This window comes from Gnatocerus cornutus, chromosome 6 (assembly GCF_029298725.1).
Source record: "Gnatocerus cornutus isolate USDA-ARS CGAHR chromosome 6, icGnaCorn1.1, whole genome shotgun sequence".
Taxonomy (NCBI): Eukaryota; Metazoa; Arthropoda; class Insecta; order Coleoptera; family Tenebrionidae; genus Gnatocerus; species Gnatocerus cornutus.
In genome coordinates this window covers 11,723,261-11,738,837 of record NC_142238.1, presented here as the reverse complement: position 1 = coordinate 11,738,837, position 15,577 = coordinate 11,723,261, and the positions used below count along the sequence as shown (strand labels likewise).

Below are 15,577 nucleotides of genomic sequence, written 5' to 3'. Positions count from 1 at the left end.
TTGTTCTTCTAAAAGTCTTAAACGATTATTTTTATGCAGCTACTGACGTTTATTATGGATCAAAACTAGAAATAGAATTCAGCAAGACATTCACCGACAAATTCGCTATAGCTGTTACTATAATTATCTGGTTTCTTCTAGTTATAGTTTTCCTAACTATTACAACGACGATTTTTGAAAAAATTGTTGAACAGGTAAAATCTGTTTTAATAGATACTTCTATTTTTGTTGTTTTACAGGACATTCTAACGGGAGAATTGATTAATGAGATCTCTGTAACCATGAAGAAGAACGGAATTAAGCCATACAAATTCGTATGTTTGATGCGCTGATTGTAGTCAAGCTAACTGATATTTTTAGGAAGAAAAACTTATTCTGCGACTAGAAGTTAATCCTATACAGTTCACAATTTGTGGTCTTCTAAGTTTAAACTGTTCCATTGTGTATTCGGTATAACTATAAACTAGAAGTAATATTTTTGAGAAATTCATTTTTGGTTTTTAGATAATTGCTGGTGTTGTCACGTACGTAGCATATTTGGTACAATTTAGCCAAATACCCTAATTTTATTAAATTCTATTGCGTCGGCTGGAGAAGAAGTTAAGCTACCTCTAACTTTCACTCTCAATCTCATTGATTATTTTTTTAATATCGTTCAAATTCTTGATACAATACATTTTACAGTATAATATTATATCAGTGACTGTTTTTCTACACTGTTATCTAAGTTTAAGAACAATTTTACGTCCTTCTCCTTGTGTGCTTACTTTCTCCTTGTTAAGTATACAATCTGAAATAAACTTCCTGCTAATTTTTATTTTATTACTACTCAAAGCCGCTTATTCCTAGCTTATTTTTCTAATAAAAATGATTCAAAAGTTACACGTCTCCAAGAATACGTTAAATTTCATTCTTTACTCTGTGCTTTATGCATCAAAAATAATAACACATATGAAGAACTACTTTTGTTAAAAATTTTGTCAGATTGTCTAGTTAGTGCCACTAACTTGAATTACGTTTGTTATGTCCTACAGTCACTAGAGAACAATTTCTATTATGTTTACTTAATTATTTCTAAAAACTTATACTAATTCAAATTTCAATTTGGTTTTCCGAAATTTATTTAGCCGATTTTTTTGACTTTCTATCAAAACAGGTAAGCACTGAAATTTGTAACAACTAACATAAAAAATGGAATTTTAGGGTGCTACTGTTTTTGATGAGTTTGATTTTGCTGTAGAGCGATCAAAAAATAACAACACTTCCTACAAATGGATAAGTTTAACGAGCTATAAAATAATGGTGCAATGTTATTTTGCATTTGGAATGTTTAAATTTAAGATTAAAATAAATATAAAGCTCTTATATTTTGAGTATTTGGGCTGCTTAGGTACTTCAGATTGCTCGTTAATTTTCTTGGTGGGTAAATTAAAAACTACAATACTTTGGTTGAGTAATTATTTTTAGATGGTTTTATTGATTGCGACTTATCCTGCCTATTTGGTGCAATTCACGGAAAATTATCCAAATTATTCGATAAATTTATTTTATCGAAACATGATGATTAAAATGTATCTAATACCTTTGTATGCTTACGTGTAAAGTACATCATAATAGTGATGATACAAATAATTCATAATAACATAGTTACTGTTTCATAATAGCATAGTTACCATCTCATAATAGCACAGTTGCCATTAATCCATAATATTCAACGTTTTTATGCAAACGAAAGCAACTCCAAAGACCAAAATTAAATCCATTCTGAAGATCTGCATTTATTTATATTAATTCTAACATAAAATATCTTGGAAAATGCTTTTCTCGCTGTTTCATCGCGTTCAAAACTTCCGTCAAAAATTGAAAATTTGCAAAACTGTTGAGTGGTAACCTTCGTCCATGTTTCGATAAAGCTTTGTATTTACTACGGATATTAACTAATTCATAAAAAACTCGGACGTTAACAAGTAACGTCCTCGTTCATTATGAATTACTTAATATCCTTCTCAAATAAATAGCTATAAATTAAAACAGGATATTAATAGCTGCAATTATGGTGGATTCGTTAACTTGGTCGGTATTAATTATCCTAAATATGAAAATAAACATATTCATTTTTGTAAAAGTGAGTAGGTAAGTACATTAACAACTTAATTGTTGACTCGAAGTAATAAAATTGATTGCAATATTTCTCCTTGTATTAATTTTATGTAAATTAGTGTTAGTCAAAATGTGGCAACCAAACAATGTTTTTGAATATGTAAATCCGTTGTTTATCGTTTGGAAGTACACAGGTTTGCCAGTGCATGGAATAAACACATCAACGAAAGAAATTTTCAGCAAAAACTCGAAATTAATAATATTGCCTTTTATTGTTATAACCTCCAATATGTTTGTGTACTTTAAATATTACGGAGTGGAAAATTCAATAAAAAGTTGGATGACTATTTACCAGTTTACGGCAAATATTATTCAGAATATAGGCTTCGTATGTACGGCTTATTGGAAAAGAAAAAAAATTTCCGAACTATTAACAAGAATTGACCTAATTGAGACACGCATTTCGAAATTTTCCTCACAAAAAGTTGATTACGAACAAATAGCCAATCACTTGCTAATGACATTTTTTCTAAAACTCGTTTTAGTGTTAACAGTTTTTGTTATAGACCTCAACTTTATGATAATTGAACATAAAGACTACTCTTTTCGATACTCTTTCTACAATGGATTTCTCTACTATTTTTTATCTGACTTTACAATATTTGTTTTTATATCAAGTTTAGCAAATCTGTATAATGAATTTCGCAATGGTTTAAAAGCAAAACGAGAAACTAGTTTTAAAATTTTGGACCTGCAAGAAGCTGTCAAGATTCATAAAACGTTAAACAAACTATCAAAAGATGTCGGCAAGGAATTACAATTCTTTGTTCTTCTAATAGTCTTAAACGGCTTTTTTTATGCTGCGACTGACGTTTTTTATGGATCAAAAATAGAAATAGAGTTCAGCAAAACATTTATCGATAAATTCTCTATAGCTGTTGGTATAATTTCCTGGTTCCTTTTAATTATAGTTTCCCTAACTATTACAACAACGTTTTTTGAAAAAATTGTTGAACAGGTAAAATCTGTTTTGATAGGTACTTCTATTTTTATTATTTTTCAGGAAATTCTAACGGGAGAATTGATTAATGAGATCTGTGTCACAATGAAAAAAAACGGAATTAAGTTATACAAATTTGTACGTTTGTTGTGCAGATTGTAATCAAACTAACTGATATTTTTAGGAAGAAAAGTTTATTCTGCGACTAGAAGTTAATTCTATACAGTTCACAATTTGTGGTCTTCTAAGTTTAAACTGTTCCATTGTGTACTCGGTATAACTTTAAACTAATATTTTTGAAAAATTCAATTTTGGTTTTTAGATAATTGCTGGTGTTGTCACGTACGTAGCATATTTGGTACAATTCAGCCAAATACACTCATTTTTATAACTCCCGGTGTTGACAATGACGCGTCAACTAGAACTACCTCCAACTTTTACTCTCAATCTCATTGATTGTTTTGCTAATATAATTCAAACTGTAAAAAAGTCACGCAAATAAAGACAAAGACGATAAACTTGACATTTAGGAAAAATAATAACTTCAGATCAAAGTTTCTTGTAACCTGAGACTCTAATCTTAAATCAATTATTCTCTTTTTCAAGAAGTATTTAATTGTAGAAAAAACCCTTTGTACAAAGTGGGAGGAAACCAATTAAAGTTTTATTACTGTAGAAGCTTCATTTTCTTGATCGAGACTTTGATGAAAAATTAATAGACTAATTAGAAGCATTCTGAAAAACTATGAATCTCTTTCGACTATATAATACGTTCAAAAATTGATTGCATACAGTTTATCACGAAGAACGATGACGGACGTAGTCAGTAAAAGTTTTAAGCTAAACTTGTTTGTAATGAAAATGCTATTCTTGTATGAGCCAGGCAAACATACAATTTTCTACAACATTTTTAAATGGATATTTTTCATACTAACGATTGTAACAGTGCCAGTTCTCAGCATTCTACATCTTGTTCTCGATGAGAATCTTGACATGGAACGAGTCAACTACAACGCTGCGTTTCAAGTTCAAGTTGTCTGTTTTATAACGAAGTTTCTGCCTTTTGTTATAAACAACAATCGGCTTAAAAAGTGCCTAAACTATTTAGAAGAATTTGTTTTGAATAAAACAAGAAATGACCAACAGAAGATTGTTGATAATTGTGTTAATATCTGTCGTAGGAACTCTATGGGTTTCCTCGTGTGTTCTATTTTTGCTGTTGTTAGTTGGGCCGCAAAGCCTTTGTTTTTAAAGGATCGACTATATCCCGTTGATATTTGGCTTCCTTTTGAATCAACGAAAGAAGCTCTAATTTACTGTCTAATTTATCTGTTTGTGGCTATAGGTAATAATGAGAGTTTGTTTTTATATTTGATTTTTTTTTAACAGGACCAATTGTGGCATCTTTATTAACAGGAGTACTTGATCCTTTAATAGCAGGTCTTGCCTACCACGCCACTACCCAATTAAAACTGTTAAAAAATAATTTACAATGTCTTGAAGAACACGCGAGTGAGACAGTTTCAGAACAAATAGTAGATCTAAAAGAAGAAATGAAACAACAACTAATCTTCGAGAGTATTAAAAAGTGCATTGATCATTACGATGAAATTTTAAGGTCAGTACTCTTAGTTTTTATTAAATTACTAAATAATGCCGTTTTAGGTTTGTTAAAGACTATGAAAAGTGCTTTTCGTGGGTGGTATTCAGCCAAATTGCCGCAAGTGTGTTTCTTTTGGGTTTCAGCTGTTTACAACTTAGCAAAGTAATGATTACAACAATATTTTCTTAATTTTAGTCGTACGTTTTAAGGTGGAAGCTTTTGGCTACTATGCTTTTCAACTCGTCACATATTTTATTATCATTCTTGGGGAAATTTACTTTTATTGCTTCTACGGTTCGACTTTATCAGAAGAAGTAAAAATCGACTAAAAAAGTGTCTAAAATTTAATCTGTTAATTTGTAGAACTACTCTTTAACCAGTGCTATTTATAGTGGAAAATGGTACAATTACGACATGCGAAGTAAAAAAGCGCTTATAATAATAATAGAACGTTCAAAAGTGCCACTCACAATCACAGCTGGTCACATAATTGATTTATCTTTAGACACTTTTACTACAGTACGTTATGAGTTCTGTCTTTTTCTTTATTTTATGTGAAACGTTTTATAGATTCTACGAAGATCGTATTCTCTTCTCGCAGTTTTAAAAAATTATCAATGAGAATTCGTCAAAATTCATTCTAGATTTTTATTCTACAAATATGTACAAAAATAACTTGTAGTTGTGCTTTATTAATTAATTTATGTACGCAATAAAAAAATAATATGTATGTCATATCATGTTATAAAGTTTCAATAGCAATTTTTAGTCAGGAAAAAAGTAAAGAGTTTGATGTGAAAAACCGGCGTTTCAAGTCGCTCAATTTTTCCCTGAACGGCGACTCTAATTCATGACATGACTCATCCAACAACTCGGTGAAAAAAGTAATCCCCTTTGACCACCTGTTGAAGCTCGCAGTTCCGTTTTCCACCTTGTAAGCGTTCCTGCGTTCCTGCAAACGATCTTCAAAGAAAAAAAGCATGAGAACTAGGGCACTTGCACTGCTGACAAACTTCCAAGAATGAGAGATAAAGCTCGACTTGCCGATTCAATGTAAAATTGGTTGTTTGATTAAGACTAGTTTAATATTAGTAATAACAAAAAGCAAGTATAGGTACGTTTATCATTTGTATCACATTCGCAAATTCGACTAAAAATCCAAAACGTTCATAAGATGCTGTTTTCTAAATTTTAATATTTAATTATTTATTATAATTTTAAAATCAAAGTTTAATTATTTAATATTTTTGAATTTTTGGAACAAAACTACTATTAAACCGAGATAAAAAACAATTTTTATAGCTACTTAGGACCCGATTTCAAGTCAGTGGCGCAAAATTGCGTTGACGCAGTTGCTAAGGTAGCATCAGTTTAATTGGGGTTGCTAAGGCGCAATTCTGATTTGCAATGCCACAAGTCAACATGAAATCGGGCCCTTATAATCTAATTTCCTGACATAAAAACAGTTAATAAATATTAGATTGGCCACATAAATATATTCAATATCAAAAATCTTAAAATAATGTGACTGTATTTTAGAAACTGTTTTAATTAAATAATTTCTTGATAGTATAAAATTAGAAGTACATACATACTTTCTTTGTACTACATTTTTTAAAATTTTAGTTTCATTCCACTGGCTTGTGCGTCAGTTTTCATTAATTTTGAACCATAAAAAAAATCACTAGCTTTCCCGCTTTATCCGACTACTAAAGGTTTGATTCAATTTGCATTTAAATGATAGATACAGGATGTTTCGTAAACACACAATACGTGAATCGGTAAATCTGAGGACTTTATGGAACGAGAATGAGCAGTGATATCGTCCTAATGTCTTCAGATTTAAGAAATACTATCATTTGTTTAACAACTTAATTTGATATGTATCATGTGCGTTTTTTAGTTTTTTAACGCATCTCATTGGTCGTTTTAAGAAAGCATATCTTTTTAGGAAGCCCAAAAAGTTACCAGTTCGGGAATTGCCGTCTATTTGTGAAACACTCTGTGTAAAATACTGTATATTGTACGTTATTATTTTAACATTGAAATCCAAACAAAATTTTATTTTATTGAAATTATGTACTAAATATACAGGGTGTAAATAAAATGCCCACGAATATTTTAACTGGTTGGTCCTGACATCATACACAAATACGTGTGGCATTTCCCACTCAAAACTTTAAAATCACAAAATAAAAAATTTCTTTTTACCAACCCCATTAAAGTTTTATAGGATTAGAGGATTCTATCATTTGGCAAACCACATATCTTTTCTTCGTTTTAAAAAAGTTACTGTATGTGCGAAATGCAAAAAATCGAAGCTAATATAACAAACTTTTTTACCTTTAGAAAATCCAAAAATGTAATAATCTGAATAAACGAATCACAAATCACTAACACTAATCACTATTTTGTCTTAAATATCTAACAAAACATTTTTTTTATATTGAACAATTTGCCACTTTATGACTACATAGTTGTTTCTTAGTAACTGAAATAAGCTTTGTCAACACCGTTTCATTAATAAATTATAGATTTCACTATAAGCCTTAATATTAAATTCTATCTTATCTTTGCATTAATAAAAGTGCAGCACGACGTCTTCCGTTTTTTTTATAAATAATAAACTAGAAGAGTTATAATTAAAGGAAAGACATAGGAAGAAAAATAGCAGACAAGTATATAAAAATCAACTTATGAAATAATCTTTCAATCTCAAAGTGCACGTGATACACAAAAGTATCAGTCCGATGATGGACGATGATATAATAAGTCAAAGTTTTAAACTAACTACGACTCTAATGTCATTTCTCAATTGGTATCCACCTGAACGTAGTTCAAAATTTCAGAAGATTAGAGGGTACGTGTTGTTTTCAATTGCAGCATCTCTTACAATTCTGCTCATTGGAAATTTTCAACTTACATTGGATTACAATAATTTGAGAATTGATTTAATCTACATCATTCAATCCAGCAATTTCTGCTTAAAAGCAATGATTATGCTTCAAACAAGTAAAAAAGTTAAAAACTGCGTTAATTATCTGAGAATACCGAATTTTGCCCCCATCTCAAAAGAAGAGCAAAACATTATAGACAACTGTATTTGGTGGTGTAAGAACATTTGTTTCTATTTTCTTATCAACGTTACAATATGTGTATCGCTTATGATATTTTCCCCCTTGTTTTCGAAAGGAAACAAGTTACTTTTACATCCTCTGTTACCGTTCGATACAACAAAGGGAGGAATGCCTTACTATGGTATGTTTCTATTTATTTGGACAGGTAAGTATAAAAATTTATTTTGATGTTAAATTATTTTTTGTTATTTTAGGAGGTTTTTACGTTTCCTGTGCCACTTCTTTAATTGACCCACTAGCTGGTGGACTCGCACTTCATGCAGCTACCCAACTAAAAGTACTAAAGTTTAGATTGCAACATCTTCATTTACCATTATCAAATGATAAGTTTTACAGTTCTGTGCATATAATTGTTCGTCAAAATTTGATCAAATGCATTCAGCATCATAACGATATACTGAGGTTGGTAAATTTTACAAGATTGCTTCAAATTATTTTTGAGGCACTAGATGTGAATAACTTTTAATTTTTTTAAGTTTTGTGGAAGAGTATGAAAACTGTTTCTCATGGATCACATTCTCTAACATTTTTGGAAATGCCGGGACTCTGTGTTTTTGCTGTGTTACTTTTCTTACGGTAAACACATTTCAACCTATGTACCTACATAATATAAAAAATTATTTACTTAAGTTATTTTAGATTCCGGTTATCAGTGTGGATGCCATGCTTTTATTTACTATTACATTTTCTGTTATTATACAACTTTTTGTACAATGTTACTTTGGAACGTTGCTGCTTGAAGAGGTAAATAAATTTTATGTTTGTATTACCGTATTGCACTATATTCACTTTTGGGAGCTTTTCTAGTTTCAACCACATTTGCACTTGCCTCAAGATGAACTCAAATGAAGTACAAAACTCTTAACTACAACATCAGCTAGCACAAAAGATTATAAATCTACGAAAAAAAATCAAAATTTCTATATAAAAAAATTTCTTGAGATTGCTCGTTGCGTGATACCAAAAGACTAAAAAAAATGTGCTTTTTTAACTTTCACTTATAGTAATTTAGACAAGACACACACAATTTTTGCAACTACTTTATTTTGGAGATAAAATTTTGTTGTTTAAACATATGCATAAACTTCTTCCAATTACAAATAATTTCAATTTGAATTATTTATTAAATTATGATTGACAGAACAACACTTTATTACTGGCCACATATATGACTCAGTGGTATGAATATGACATAACCGCCAAAAAAATGTTGAACACTCTTATGGAACGATCGAAACGACCAATGATTGTCACAGCGGGCAAAATTGTTGGCGTGAATATAAATACATTCTCGAAAGTAAGTTTCAATAAAAGTAAGTTTTATAATAATTAATATTAATTTTTCAGTTTCTCCAGACTACTTACTCTTTTATTACAGTGTTTAAATAATTAAAGAATCGAAGTTCAGTTAACAACTAGCATTTTACAGTTCTAAATTAAAAATATTTTTCATTTTTTTCAGTAAATTCCTGTACCGCAAAATCAGTTAATAACAGTCTAAATAATAGCAAATTTTACCAGTATATATGTATAAATGTATTTATCTATTAATTAATTTAGTGTAATTTTTTTATTTGACCAAACAACATAATTTTAATGTTTTTTATAATAAAATGTGAATTAAAGCTTAAACATACATAAGTTAATGCAAAATTATTATTAAGTTAAGTTGCATGTTTTTTATATTTAGTTACCTTTTTTACCTATTAGTAACAGTGGAATTTAGTATCTAGTCATGCATATTGTGTCCGTAGAATAGTTTGTATAATTTACATTTGCTGTGTTTATTTTTTAAGTGTAATTTTCAACATTTTATTATTTTAGTGTGACTGTGTTAAATAAAAACATAGATGTGGTATCTATTAAATCATTAACTTTAACAGTTTAACATATAAATAAATATATGTTTCATTATAGTCTTGCATAATAAATATCTTTCAAAACGTCAGTATCAAATATTATTATTAGATAATCTAAATAAACTACGTAGTACCTACCAACCAATACTAGTGTTATAATGGCCACAAACTGATAGTTGCATATACCATTTTTTCTACGACCAGGATAGCAGGATAGATCTGTTGGATTGAGATTTAAATCCTAATGCGAATAATGGCAAAAGCTGCATTTTTATTGACTAGAACTTGTATCGTAATATAAATCTGTAACTATGTATAAATTTTGTTAAAGTAAAGGTAAAAGACTAAGGGCAGGTTTACAGAAACTTCAATTTCCATTAAGAGCATGTTAAAGTGACATACAACCGTTTTTCCATCAATTAAATGTTAGCAATTGTGAAATTTGTTGCTTAACTTAATTTTAAGAAAGTTATTGTGTAAACCGGTTCATAACCTGTCAGTTATAATATAGAAATTACATATAAAAATAATAATAATTATGAGATGAATCTGCGAGAATATAGTCAATAACGTCAAACTCGAGACAAGGTTGAGTTCAGCTGTTTTAAAGGAACAATAAACAATTTTTTTAAACTTATTATTTTATACAGATCCGACTTCTTCATTCCTTCAATTCATACAGTTATGACTATTATTGATGCAGATTTGATTAAACTGATGAGTCCACTTCGTCCCATACTAAAGTAATTCCCCATATTCAAGTATCATTTACAACATTCCAATTACCTATTTTATCTTATAAAACTACAATCATCTTTGTGTTCACCACTTTATCAATATTATAATTATAGATTTTTCATTTGTCTTAATATTAAATTCTGTTTTATCCTTGCGTCGCTAATAAAAATGCAGCACAAAAAGCTCCACCTTATTATAAATAATAAATTAGAGGCGTTATAATTAAAGAACAGACTTAAGAAAAAAGAATAGAAATCTACCTATTTAAAAACCAGCTAACAATTTAACCTTTCCATTATCAAAGTGCGCATAATTCAGTGAAGTTTCAGTTGCTTCTAGGTCCATAATGGACGACAATGTTATAACACAAAGTTTTAAACTGCCTTTGACTGTAATGTCATTTCTTCATTGGTATCCACACGAAAAAAGTTCAATATTTCAGAAAATTAGAGGCTACGTGATGTTTTCTATTGCAGCATCTGTTACGAGTATGGTAGTTGCAAATTTTCTTCGCATATTGGATTTCTATGATTTGATGTTTGATGTAATCTTCATCATTCAATCGACCAATTTTTGCATAAGAGCAATGATTTTGCTTCAAACTGGTAGCAAAGTAAAAGAGTGCGTCAATTGTTTAAATTTACCAAATTTTGCTCCGGTTTCAAAACAAGAGGAGAATATTCTAAACAACTGTATTTGGTGGTGTAAAAACATTAGTTTTTATTATCTTATTAACATGCTAATATGTATAACGCTTATGACGTGTCTGCCGTTGTTTTTTAATGGGTACAAATTATTTGTTCATCTTTCGTTACCATTCGATATAACAAACGGAGGAATAGTTTATTATGGTGCATTTCTGTACGTATTTGCTGGTATTTGTATAAACATTCATAATAATATTTAAGTAAGTATAAGTTTGTTTTTAGCAACTTTATACATTTCTTTTGCAACTTCTGCTATTGATCCATTATCTGTTGGACTCGTACTTCATGCAACTACTCAACTCAAACTATTAAAATATAGATTGCAACATCTTCAACTACCACAAACAAACGACAAGTCTAACAATTCCGTCAGTCAAATTGTATGTCGAAATCTAATAAAATGCATCCAGCATCACAATGATATTTTGGGGTTAGTGTTTACTTTAACATTACAGAAATAATTCAAAGTTGTTTGAATTAATCTTCAATTATTTCTGAAGCTGCTGCATTAAAATAGGTTTTTATAGGTTTATGAAACAGTACGAACAATGTTTCTCATGGATAACATTCTCTAACATGTTTGGAACTGCCGCTACACTGTGTTTGTGTTGTGTCATTTTTTTAATGGTAGTAGAGAAGACATCTCTTTCGGGATATAAAAAATCCCAAATTTATTTTAGATTCCTATTATCAGTGTGATGTCGGTTTTGGTACAGCTTTTTGCACAATGTTATTTTGGAACGATGCTACTTGAAGAGGTAAATATAAAAGTAATAGTTTGAACAACAAATTTTGTTGAGTTCGGTAAGATTTCATAAGTTTGAAGTTTTTTCCATAATCCTAATAACATTATAGTGTTCACTTTTTCCATAAGATGCGCCAATCTACCGATTTCAATTTCGTACAAATGCACTTACTAAAATAAATTATTTAAAATAAAATGCAGAATTATTATTGAAATAATACCAAAATATTAGTAGACATTCATATTAATAAATTCAATCATATTAGTTTTTGTATTTTATATGGGTACATATGCTGTGATTTACAGAATAACACTTTATTATTGGACGCTTACACGAGTCGATGGTATGAATATGACGTTGGCGCAATGAAAATGTTGAACACTTTGATGGAACGATCAAAACGACCGATGATTATTACCGCTGGAAAAATAGTTAACATCAACATAAATACTTTCTTGAAAGTAAGTTGAAATAAAAGAGTAAAAGTAATAAAACTAATATTTTTTTAGCTTATGCGAACTACTTATTCTTTCTTTACGATATTAAAATAACTTGACCCTGAACACAAATAATCTTATATTTTTTCAGGAAACCAACGACTCCACTGCAAATAAATATAAAATAAAATACGAATTACTATATTTATCACTCTATTATATTATGTATGTAGTATACTTAAATCACTTGACATTATATGTAGTAGTAAAGTAGTTACAATCTAGTTTAGTAGTTCAATTGTAATTCTGCTATTAATAAACGTAGTTTTAAGTAGAATATACAAAATATCCAAAAATTGGAGAACTTAACGTTGTATAGAAGAGCGCTTAACGAATGCCAAAAAATAATAATAGATATTTATTATATAAGAGCGTAAGGACGCAAATTATTCACGACAAAAATCAGTCATTCTCGAGATCGTAGATCGAGAGAATAAGATTTTTGGAGTGAATAATTTGTCCTTACACTCGAATATAATACTAGTTTTTATCCAAAACCCCTGTTGGTTGCAATTAAGGCATTAAAAGAATTGTCAGAAGTGACAGCAGTGACAAATTTTTAGCTTTTAAAAAGCCATGCTTGCATTGTTGTCATGGAAATGTGGCATTATTTTCTTTAAAGTGTTTAGAAAGTAAAAGAGTACTTTATTTGTCTAAAATGAGTGAATAAGGTACTACTTTATTAGTGCATTTTAGATAAAAAAATTTATTCGCTGCAAGAAAATAATCTTTCCATTCCCATAAATTTGGCAGCGTTGATAGTCCCTGCAATACCGCTATTTTTAAACGGCAATAATTATTTAGTTTATTAAAGATAAGAGTTTTTACAACTTGTTAAATTTTGTACTGGAGCTTACCTCATTTATTTCCGAACCAAACTGTTTTTTAATTTTTTATTCTTGTATAATTACATAATTGCATCCCAGTTTATTGAAACTAATTGCACAATATTTTTTATTTAATTAAAGTAGAAGAGAATGAAGAATGAAGAATTACACAACATTACAAATTACATTAAGTACATAAAAATAATCGTGGAAATTAAAGGATTTACTGATAATTTTTCAAGACTGCTAGTAAAGAATAAGATCGACGAAGAATCTAAAATAATAATAAATTTGTCACTAATTATTATTAGGTAACAAAAAACTTACCATAGAAAAAGTGACTAAAGATAAATCAACTAATTTTCCTGCGGTTACAATAACCGGCTCCTGAGAGCGCTGCATTAGAATAATTAAAGCTTTCTTAGACTTTAAATCATAATTGTACCAGTTGCTCATATAAATTGCATTTGTAAGAGAATTACTCTGAAAAAAAAGTACAATTATGCACCGTGGTCCACGAGTGATAATAAGCCTTACCAAACTCAAACTGCAACCCAACATACATTTTCATAGCTGTCGTAGATATTTGAAATGAACGTCAAAGTTGACAATTTTTTCAGAACAATCTACTCACGCTTATTATGCTTTTAATCTATGAAGACTGCTAAGTTTTAGCATTGCTTTTTCCTGCTTAACGTTTCGTCGGAAGAGATGCCATTCCACATGCGATTAGAAACTGTCTTGAGTGAAAGAATTTGTCGAAACTCTGACAGCTGTCTTGTTGTAAATATAAATTTGGCAACGAATGCTATGAAAATGTATTTTGGGTTGCAGTTTAAATTTAGTCAGGCTCATTATCACTTGTGGACCATGCTGTATACTTATTACAAAAAAGTACAAGTAATTTTTACTTACTTCTTCGATAAGTGTAGTTCCATAATAACAATAAAAATAAACCTGTGCTAGAATTACAATAATATACATTGCCAACTGAAGGGGATAATAACCAAATGATTCAACCTGAAATAACTTTAGTAACAATTTCAGTAACAAACTACACTTCTTACCTGACTGAGTTGTAAACATGAAAAACAAAGTACAAACACACTTCCAGCGATTTGACTAAACACTACTGTCGAAAAACTGTCTTCATACCGTTTAACGAAACTGTAAAATAATTCTTTGAGTTTGTAAGGTGCTTAAGAAAACTTAGCTTACAACAAAATTGTATCATGGTGCTTGACACATTCTTTAATATTCTTGAAAATCCTTTCTTGTACGTTTTGATTACCCAACGATTTATCAACACAGCTGTAGAAACTAAGACATTTTAAATTATCTTTTAAGATTTTTATCTGAGTTGTGGCATGGAAAGCTAAACCTGCAATTAGAGGATCTATCGCTCCAACGCAAATAGAATTGTATAAAGTTCCTTAAATTACAGGGATAGAGTTAATTTTATTTAAAGTATCAGTCTTACCTATCGCTAAAAATGCATAAAGCAAAATGTAAACGAAAATATTTTCTCTGCAATCAAATGGTACCCAAATATCAATTGGTAGATTGCGTCCTTCCCAAAACAATGGTTTTGTAACCCAACTACTAACAGCTCCAATTACCACAAACAAAAAAATTAACGTATTTCGGCGACAAACTTTAATACAATTCTTCATAAACTCTTTCTGGTCGCCTCTCCACTTTGTGGAAAAATCGTCAAAGTAATCAATACATTTTCTTATTTCACGACCTTTTGTTACAAATGGTAAGAGCTTTGTTGTGAAACACGTCACTTGGGCTAAGAAACCAGCGTTGTATTTGACTCTTTCCATATTCGGATTTTCTTCCAATAACAAATACAGAATCCCAAAAATAGGAATTGGAGTAACAAACAAAATGTACAGCACATAAGCTCGAATTTTATAAAAATTACTTCGCTTATGAGGTGAATAAAGATGACAAAACGCCATCACTTTTAAGTTTAGACTAAAACTCTGCGTGATAATGCCGGACATTATGAATAATTGCATTTTGTCGATTCCATTCGTGTTTATATAGGAACTGTTTTTTTTTATTTTAAAAGTTGATCCCTTTAATTATGATCAGTGATTAATTTTTCATCAAAGACAAGAAAGACGAAATTTTATCAAAGAGACCTCAAAAATTATTGTATACCTAATTAGGGCTAATAAAACATTTAAAACTGTTTCTTTACAGCTCGTTCAGTTTATTTTATTGATGTAATTTCGTCAAGCTCTTAATTTTGTACAAAAACAGTTTAGCTCTGGTTTTAAACTAATTTTAATTTCTAAGATTTAGAAAAACAGAACAAAACTCTTCAGAAATAGGTACGTTTAATAAAATTT

The 15,577-nt window shown here is 29.6% G+C and overlaps 3 protein-coding genes across 3 annotated transcripts; 2 read left to right on the top strand and 1 right to left on the bottom strand.

The window, feature by feature from the left end:
* The first annotated feature begins 281 nt into the window (after nucleotides 1-281).
* LOC148172954 (odorant receptor Or1-like) lies at nucleotides 282-5,324 on the top strand. The gene is made up of 9 exons (XM_088039810.1): nucleotides 282-314; nucleotides 361-450; nucleotides 505-524; nucleotides 4,327-4,445; nucleotides 4,490-4,718; nucleotides 4,766-4,865; nucleotides 4,913-5,017; nucleotides 5,067-5,222; nucleotides 5,274-5,324. The coding sequence occupies exons 1-9, from the start codon at nucleotides 282-284 to the stop codon at nucleotides 5,322-5,324; spliced, it is 903 nt and encodes a 300-aa protein (XP_087895936.1).
* Nucleotides 5,325-10,737: 5,413 nt separating this feature from the next.
* On the top strand, nucleotides 10,738-12,453 carry LOC148172953 (odorant receptor 4-like). The gene is made up of 6 exons (XM_088039528.1): nucleotides 10,738-11,312; nucleotides 11,367-11,574; nucleotides 11,672-11,771; nucleotides 11,825-11,902; nucleotides 12,196-12,351; nucleotides 12,400-12,453. Exons 1-6 carry the CDS (start codon nucleotides 10,784-10,786, stop codon nucleotides 12,439-12,441), a joined length of 1,113 nt encoding a protein of 370 aa, XP_087895654.1. The 5' UTR covers nucleotides 10,738-10,783; the 3' UTR covers nucleotides 12,442-12,453.
* A 984-nt stretch (nucleotides 12,454-13,437) lies between these two features.
* LOC148172952 (odorant receptor Or1-like) lies at nucleotides 13,438-15,043 on the bottom strand. Its single transcript, XM_088039809.1, has 6 exons — nucleotides 14,695-15,043; nucleotides 14,433-14,646; nucleotides 14,270-14,381; nucleotides 14,130-14,234; nucleotides 13,542-13,697; nucleotides 13,438-13,488 (listed from the first exon to the last, which is right to left on the bottom strand). Exons 1-6 carry the CDS (start codon nucleotides 15,041-15,043, stop codon nucleotides 13,438-13,440), a joined length of 987 nt encoding a protein of 328 aa, XP_087895935.1.
* Nucleotides 15,044-15,577: the final 534 nt, after the last annotated feature.

Coding starts and splice junctions, on each gene's coding strand:
- LOC148172954 (XM_088039810.1), top strand. CDS start 282: ATGAAGAAGAACGGAATTAAGCCATACAAATTC. Junction 5,018..5,066: donor GTTCGACTTTATCAGAAGAA/GTAAAAATCGAC, acceptor GTTAATTTGTAG/AACTACTCTTTAACCAGTGC. Junction 5,223..5,273: donor CTTTAGACACTTTTACTACA/GTACGTTATGAG, acceptor AACGTTTTATAG/ATTCTACGAAGATCGTATTC.
- LOC148172953 (XM_088039528.1), top strand. CDS start 10,784: ATGGACGACAATGTTATAACACAAAGTTTTAAACTGCCTTTGACTGTA. Junction 11,903..12,195: donor GAACGATGCTACTTGAAGAG/GTAAATATAAAA, acceptor TGTGATTTACAG/AATAACACTTTATTATTGGA. Junction 12,352..12,399: donor ACATAAATACTTTCTTGAAA/GTAAGTTGAAAT, acceptor ATATTTTTTTAG/CTTATGCGAACTACTTATTC.
- LOC148172952 (XM_088039809.1), bottom strand. CDS start 15,043: ATGGAAAGAGTCAAATACAACGCTGGTTTCTTAGCCCAAGTGACGTGT. Junction 14,235..14,269: donor TCAGTCAGGTAAGAAGTGTA/GTTTGTTACTGA, acceptor AAGTTATTTCAG/GTTGAATCATTTGGTTATTA. Junction 13,489..13,541: donor CTTTAGTCACTTTTTCTATG/GTAAGTTTTTTG, acceptor TTATTATTTTAG/ATTCTTCGTCGATCTTATTC.